General features: G+C 62.8%; 1 protein-coding gene across 1 annotated transcript in view; it reads right to left on the bottom strand.

The window, feature by feature from the left end:
* Positions 1-4,790: 4,790 nt before the first annotated feature.
* Positions 4,791-7,903, bottom strand: part of UBE2I (ubiquitin conjugating enzyme E2 I) — a 16,884-nt gene continuing 13,771 nt past the window's right edge. The window contains exon 7 of the mRNA XM_017510963.2: positions 4,791-6,853. Within this exon, the coding sequence (XP_017366452.1) occupies positions 6,790-6,853 (64 nt within the window). The 3' untranslated portion in view covers positions 4,791-6,789. The remainder of the gene's footprint in view (positions 6,854-7,903) is intronic.

Genomic DNA, 7,903 nt, shown 5'->3' with positions numbered 1-7,903 from the left:
CAACTGCGGGGCGGACCCGCAGCCTGGGGCGGGGCGGGGCGGGGCCGTGATGAGGGGCGGGGCCTAACCGCGCTCGCCCCGCCCACGGCCCCTGGTTCGACCCCGCCCCCCGCGCCCACGGCGCCTGACGGGACGGGGCGGGGGTCCCTGCGCCCCGAGCCGGGCCGGAGCCCCTCCCCCGGGGTGCGGGGCTGTCAGTCAACCCACAGGTGGCTGCGGGGCTCGGCTGCCTCTGGACCCCGCCTGGCCGCGCGCGCCCTCCCCGCGGCGCGCGGGGGCTGGGAGGGGTTGTCAGTGGCGTCTCCTCCGCGGAGCCCCCGGGAAGCCAGAGTCACCAACACCCGCCGCGGCGCAGACCTTTCTGGAAGGGCCTGGCTCAGGGACCCCGCCGCTCTCTTCTCGGGGCGGGGGTGTGTTTTGCAGGGATCCACTCCGGACGCCCCCCGCCCACGCGGACGGCCGGGGACGATCGTCCCTGGGGCTCTGGTGAGGGCCCAGTTGGGCGCTTGTGGGGTTGCAGCCGGCCGGAGCCCCTGGGGTCTAAACTGGACCCCGCCGGCCCCTCCCGGGCTGCTCCCCACCCTCCCTCTGCCGCACGGTCCTCGAACCCTCCAGCCCGCGGTCTCCCGCGGGGCTTGTTAAGGCATTGATGGGTCCCGCCCGCAACTCGCTGGTTCCCAAAGTCTGGGCGGGGCCGCGATCTGCACTTTTTCCCTCTTTTGAGACAGAGTCTCAAAAAAGCTCTCAAAAAAAGCTCTCAACCAGGCTGAAGTGCATTTCAGCTCACTGCAGCCTCGAACTCTCTGGCTCAAGTGATCCTCCCGCTTTAGCCTCCCCAGTAGCTCCACCCGCCGGCTAATTTTTTTTGCTTGTGGAGATGGGGTGTGTGTGTGGGGGGGGTCCCCCTATGTTGCCCAGGCTGGTCTCGAACTCCTGGGCTCAAGGGATCCCCCTTCCCCGGCCTCCTGAGGCGCTGAGATCGCGGATGTGGCCCCGGCGCCCACCCGGCTAGAACCTGCACTTGCCAGCTCCCGCCTGCTGCTGCTGCGGGTCCGGGGACCACACTTGGAGAACTCCGGGCTCAGAACGGCCCTGGACGTCCCAAGGCTCTCGGATTTCCTGAGGATGCAGCAGCCCCTGGATGCCCACCTGTGCTTGGACGGATACAGCTGAACACTCACAGCCCTTTGGGGATATGGGGGTCAGACTTTGGAGTTTTCACCCAAAAGGGCACGTCCCTAATGTTGGGGCTCCTGCCTCATGAGTAGCAGAAAGGCAGGCCTGGGACCCACCCCAGCTCATGTCCAGAGGCAGGAATGGTGCACTCAGGGGCCGCTGGGGTGGGCTGGGCTGGGCTGCAAAGGCCAGATGGGCTTCCAGAACACAGCTCCTCAAAGGGAGGGGGCCAGTCAGCCAACAACTGGCTTGGCTTCTGGGTCCCCAGTCACTCACATCCATGCCCTGCCCGCACCTGTCTGCAGAGTGGTGGGGCAGGACCTCTGGGTGGGCTCTCCAGGAAGCTCCTCCCTGGGCCCTGCCTCAGCCTGACCCAGCACATCCAGGCTGGTGCGGGAGGGCAGGGAGTATGCAGGAAATGCAGGGACTGCCTGGGATGGGGGGTGCAGCGGGGAAGCAGGGAGGGGGCTGGGCCCTGAGCCCCAGTCTGCAGCAGCATCCCTCCCAAGGGGCTGGCGGGTCTGGAGCCCGGGTCTGGGAGTGACGCCCTGCCTCTGCAGTCTTGCACCAGGTTCTGCCCACCTGTTGGAACAAACACGGGCCGGTTGCCATGGCGATCACACTGGCTTTGGGTGAAGGGACAGGCTCTGCCGCTGCAGTAAACAGGAAGTTGGGAGGGGCGGCCGCTACTCAGCCCCAAGAGGGCAGCAGCCCTGAGACCGATGCGGCCGTCCGTTGGGGGTGGGAGCACCCTTGGAGACCCCTCTCCACTCTTATAGGTAGGGAGACTGAAGTCCAGAGATGGGAAAGGGCTTTTCCAGGGCCACAGAGTCACAGGCTGAGTCCCAGAACAGCCCTGGGTCTCGGTTTCCCCAGGACAGGATGGTCCCTCGGACTCTCCCCTCCACAGACGTTCAGTGCTCCGGCCCCTTCAGTGACCCAGTTTACCTTTCTGTAGCTTGGGGCTGGAAGCCCATCCTTACAAGAGTCCTCCCACTAAGAGAGAGAGCAGGAGAGGGGGCCGCTCACCCTCCCACCCCTGAGCCCAGGCCTCGCTCTGAAGGGGCGCCGCTGGGCTCAGACCAGAGTGCAGACAGCTGCGTTTTCCCGGGACGGTGAGGGGCAGTGCAGATGCAGGAACGCCTCCCTGCGGTGTGTTGGGACACAGACCACCTGCCCAGACGGGGTCAGAGCTTGGGGAGACTGTCAGGACACTGGGCTGCTTGTGCAAAGCTGAGAAAAGCCACTTTTCAAGCCTGGTTCTTTTCACATTCTCAGGACTTTGTGCTGGGAAGGGTCTGGCAGGCAGGGAGGGCGGCGTTTTCTGCTCAGGGCCAGGGGAAAAGCAGGCTCTGGGTACACAGGCTCCACGGCTGCTGCAGCACGCAGGTGAGGTCATGGCAGCGTCAGACGCCCACTCCTGTTCCACACTCATGAGCATAGTGCACGGCCCGGTGCTACCACCCTCTGGTGCCAGCCCTAGGAATTGCAGGCACAGCCTCCCACAAGTCCCCACCCCCACTCCCCTCTGAGGACCCAAGCAGGGAAAGGAAGAGCCAAGGAGAGCTCATGGGGTCAGCCCAGGGACTCTAGCCAGGGACCCTGCCTGCCGTGGAGCTGCAGGACCCTGAAGACTGCCAGAACCTGTTCCTTGCCCCCACTGCCCCTGGGGTAGAAATGCCTGAGCAAGAGAGGGGCTCTGGGTGGGAGGGCCCCAGCCTGGGTCTGGCCGCACGCCGAGATGCTGGCTCCTGGAGCGCCGTCTCCAGAGCCCACCCCGGCCGCTCTGGGAGTCTTGCTACTGCAACTGCAAAGGTGGAGCCGGCTGGAGGTGACCGCCTGGTGCCACACTGGAGTTCTCTCAGGCCTCCATGCTACTGCAGCATCTGTGAGGGACCTAGGGTGGGTGGGGGCAGAGAGGTGGGCCCAAGACAGGGTCCCACCAAGACCCCTAACAAAGGCCACTGGTGTGCCAGAGGCCAGCAGGCAGGACAGCCCCTGCTGCAGTGAGGCCTGGATGGCAGGGAGGATGGTGCCCCGTCCCTTGGCCAGGCTTCCCACCAGCCTGAGGGTGGGGGTGTCAGAGGCCTCTTCCCTGAGAGGTGGGCTTCTGTGCTCACTGTAGTTAGGGGCCCGGCAGGGAAAGGCCAGGCCCTCTGCACGCATCATTCTGTGTGGAACTGGCGGTGGGAGGCAACTCCTCCCAGCCTGGAGGTTTCAGTCCCTCCTTAAAGGCACAGCCCAGGCCAGACGTGGTGGCTCACGCCTGTAAATCCCAGCACTGTGAGAGGCCAAGGTGGGCAGATTACCTGAGGTCGGGAGTTGGAGACCAGCCTGATCAACATGGAGAAATGGAGTAAGAACACAAAATTAGCCTGGTGTGGTGGCAGGCACCTGTAATCCCAGCTACTTGGGAGACTGAGACAGGAGAATCTCTTGAATCCAGGAGGTGGAGGTTGCAGTGAGCTGAGATCTAGCGAGTGCACTGCAGTGTGGGTAACGAGCGAAACCTCGTTTCCAAAAAAAAAAGGCCCTGCCCGCACGATGGAGTGGGAACTTGCCTTCTTCAGTGGAGGGCATCCTGGAGGAAGGGCAGAGGCCCAGGGAAGGAAGAGCCCAGGACAAACACACCCGTGGTTTTCTTGTGCCCATTCCTATCTTTTCCTAAGAGCTGGATAAACTGGCCTCCTGGGAGGTGCGGGAGTCTTTGGGCCAGGCTGGGCCGGAGACAGGCATGGTGGATGGGGCCGTTGCCCCAGCCCCCTCCCGCCCAATGGGCCAAAGCCAGGAACGCCCACCCCAACTGGGCCAACAGCTTCCCTAGACCAGGCAGTGCCTGGGGGTTTCAGGCACCTGCTCGCATCTCCCGAGCAGGAGCAGGTGCATCAGGATGCCCTGGACCCAGAATCAGGGTAGCCTGGGGATGAATCCCAAACCCAGCCCTCCCGGGCCCCTCCCTGCTAAAGCTGGCTCAGACCAGCTGCAGCCAGTCTGAGTCAGTGCAAGGCCCTCCAAGCTGGCAAATCATTGTCATGGCAACCACAGGGAGCCTTCGGGTCTGGGAAGGTGAGAGGACCTGGGACCAGTAGCCTGGCCAGGAGCCCGCGTTCCTGGGGGGCAGTGGCCAGCATGGTGGCAACGTCTACTAACCTCCTCCAGTCCAGCCAGACCCAAGTCCCAAGGGACCTGAGACACGGAGGGCAGGTGCGGCCAGCCTGACCCCCAAAGCCAAAGGAGGGCTCCCCCAGCGCCAGCTCAGGCCTGGCTAGCCTGTCTGCAGGGGGCTGGGCTCCCGCCAGCCCTGGATGGGCCCTGTGAGAAGAGCTCTCTGCACACCTGGGGTCCCTGCTCTCCAGGAGGTCCCTTGCCAGCAGCAGCCAGAGCAGCCTCGGGTCCTGGGGGGAGACCCCTAGACCAGGCCAGGGAGGTGTAGGCACCGAGACCCTGAGGCTGGGGCTCACCTTGGCTAGAGGGGCAGTCACCCAAAGGGGCTGACGCTGGGCCGGAGGCAGGACCGGAAAGGAACCCTGGGGGGCGCGGCAGCCCTGGCCCACCCCCCACAGCCCAGGGGAGCTGGGGACACGGCAGGAAAGGACACACCCAGCAGGCGGCAGTCTGTGCAAATGCTTTAATTGGTGGATTCTCAGATACAGTGGTTAACCCATTGCCCACAATTCTAATTCCGAGGCACCTCGTGCCGGGAACACACCTTCCCTTCCATTAAACAAATGACCGCGTTTCCGAGCTGTTACAAGATCCACGTCCTCGTGAGGCCGAGGACTGTGGGACTACAGAAGGGGCATTTCCTTAGCTGAGGTCACTACAATCGGCTAGAAACATCCGTTACTTTAGAATACATTAACTATAAAATAGATTGAATTTCCATATATATGAACCGTTTACAACATGTGTAACTAATCCTAAACGTAGTTCAGTCATACAAAATAAGACATTCTGGGAGTGGGCCACAAATATTCAAAGCGGCTAAATTCCCCAGGTAAGGCCCCGTGTTACAAACGCGCTGAAAACAGCCAAGGGCTCAGCGCCCAGGCCCTGCGGAAGCCGGAAAAGCAAACGAGGCACTCACTCGCACTGCAGAGCCGCCAGCGCACTGACTTCGGAAGAACCGGAAGGCACCGGGCTCCCCATCCCAGGCCCTGGGCCGCCGTCCCTTGCCCTCTCTGCACCCACCCCACCCCCTTGGGACCCAGCTCCAGCTGCCGGGGTGTGCCAGGGCAGCAGGGCCAGCTCCAGCCCCGGAGCTCAAAATGAGACCGAGCAGGGCCAAGCTCGCTAGAATGGGGAGACCAGGTGGGGCCTGGAGGGCCGGGCCGCATCCCCCAGGCCTTCCCATCTCTGTCCATTGCACCTTCCTGCTGCGTGGCGACCCAGCCAGGCCACTTCCTAGGTGGCTCAGCACCGGCTCAGGCAGCTGCACGAGGCCCAGCTGGCCCAGCCTTTGCAGAGGGCTCAGCGCCAGGGCTGCTCCTGAGGGGCACGGCCTCCCCGGGAGACCACTCAGGCGGCATCAGGACAGAGAATTCCAGACACAGGCTGCCCAGGGCCCTCTAGCTGGCGCTAAGGGTCAGGGAAGCCCTGGAGGGGCCAGGCCGTGGGCTCCGCTGGAGGACACACCCTGCGTTTGCTGGGGTGGTAGAAAAGCTGCCTCCCGAGGGCGTGAGGAACAGACACCCGAGGTGGTGCCCGTGACCCAGCCACTGAGGAGGGGTAACCCCATCAGCAGGCTGCCTCGAAAGCAGTCCTCATGCAGCCTCAGCCCTGGTCTGGCCCTGGCCCTGTGGCCCCCAAGACGGCTGGCACCAGGGCACACCTGCCAGGGTCTCTCCGGCCGGAAGCTCTGGGGTGGGGAGAAACCTCAGCAGCACTCTGCACAGTCCTATTTACAAAGATCCAGGGCAACATGGGGCCACGCAGCCTGGGCGCCTCGGCAGCAGACGGGAGAGCCGGGTCCTGGCCCTGGGGGGTGGAGGGGCTGCGGTCGGGAGGGGAGGGCCAGGCTCTCGGGGGCCACCTCCTCACACTTTCAATGACGATAATGCAACCAAAACCTTTATATAAACAGTTTATTTACTCTAAACAGCAACACAGACAAAACGCCATATAAACACAAAGGAAGTGACGCAGAACGGAGAGGCGGCTGACCTGGGATCTGAGGCTTGAAAGCAACACAGCCCAGGCCCTAGAGGAGCGGCGGAGGGAGGGCGCATTTCCAGACAGCCAGCCGGGGCCCGGTGGAGCTCTGCACGGTGAGAAGCATGCTTGCCTCCGAGAGCGAGGGCTCGCTCCTGGGGACTTACCCAAGTATAAAAGTTTATCATTTTACAGCAGTTGAAATACTGACATCAATATTAAAATAAAAGCAAGTTTTACATAACAATCAAAATACAAAAGACTGAAGGAAGAGACCCTGTATGAAAAACGGGCAACTGAGCGAATCGAGACTGCGGACCGCGGCGGCAATGGAAGATGGCGCCCGCCCAACCCCCCCCAGGCGACTAGTCATTGTACGGAGCAACTTTAGATTTGCAAAAGTGTTGTAAACAAGTTCCTGCCAAACCAATCCCTTCCTTTCTGGAGGCCGCAGGCCGCGGCTTATGAGGGCGCAAACTTCTTGGCTTGTGCTCGGACCCTCTTCTCGTACTCCACTCTGTTTTGGCTGAGGAGGTCAAAGAGAAGAGGCAGTTAGGAGCGGCACCCGGCCTGCACACTCGCCCCAGGGCCGGCTCGGGGGACGGGGCCTCCTGGGTGCGTCAAAGTGACAGAAGCAGGGAGGCCTGCGTGGCGGGAGCCCAGGCTGGCGCTGACGAGGTCAAGACCAGCCTGTGGTCTGAGGGGGGTGGACGGGCAGGGAGGAGAGGAACAGCGCTGGGCGGATATGGCGTCGGAGTGGAGGGCACAGACCCCACGTGGCTCACGCCGCCAGGGTGCCTCCGCCATCATCACCAGCGCCCACAGTCTGATCCTAACTAGCCATCAGCAGCTTCCCTTTTTCTAAGTCTAGGAATGGTGCTAATAAATTAAAAACACTGATTAGGTCCCAGAAATAGAAACTAAGTTCTGGAGAGCTCTTCCAGGAGGCTCTCAGCCTAGGGGTAAGGTGTGTGAAGGCAGGCCTGGCCCAGAAGGGGCCGTACCCGAGCTGGGCGGTACAGGGACATTGGGGAACAGGACCAGGGCTGGGCGGAGGGAGGCTCGGCCTGGGAAAGCTGCCCAGGAGGGCAAATGGCACACACTGCCTGGGTAAAACAGGTCCGTGGGAGGGTGGCCAAGGCTTTGCCTGGGGGCTGATGGGCTGCAGGGGCAGCTTGACCTTGAGGACCGCAGGAACACCACGACACTTACGGAGGTGGCTCCTGGCAGTGTCACCAGGACTGGAGGTGGTCTGAGACCCTGACCTGAGCCAGGCATGGTGCAGAGTGAAGGCCAGCAGCCCAGGATGGCACCAGGGTGGGTACCATTCCCACCCAGGCCAAGGGCCTGGACGGCACCCTAGACCACCAGGTGGCCCCAGGGCAGAAACAGCTCAGCTGGGTGGACACGGAAGCAACCAGAGGCAGTGGCCACACTTTCCAGCCCTGCCTTTACCAAGCAGGGGCCCCACGAAGAGGCACCCGCCAGGACAGGAACATGGCCCAAGGCCACCAGGAAACCCAGGGAAGAGGATCTGAAACCCGCAAACAAGCTGCACAAAGGGTGCTTTTCCAGC

This window comes from Cebus imitator, unplaced genomic scaffold (assembly GCF_001604975.1).
Source record: "Cebus imitator isolate Cc_AM_T3 unplaced genomic scaffold, Cebus_imitator-1.0 Scaffold444, whole genome shotgun sequence".
Taxonomy (NCBI): domain Eukaryota; kingdom Metazoa; phylum Chordata; class Mammalia; order Primates; family Cebidae; genus Cebus; species Cebus imitator.
The sequence above is the reverse complement of the archived record's forward strand: the minus strand, read 5'-3'. Positions and strand labels throughout refer to the sequence as shown.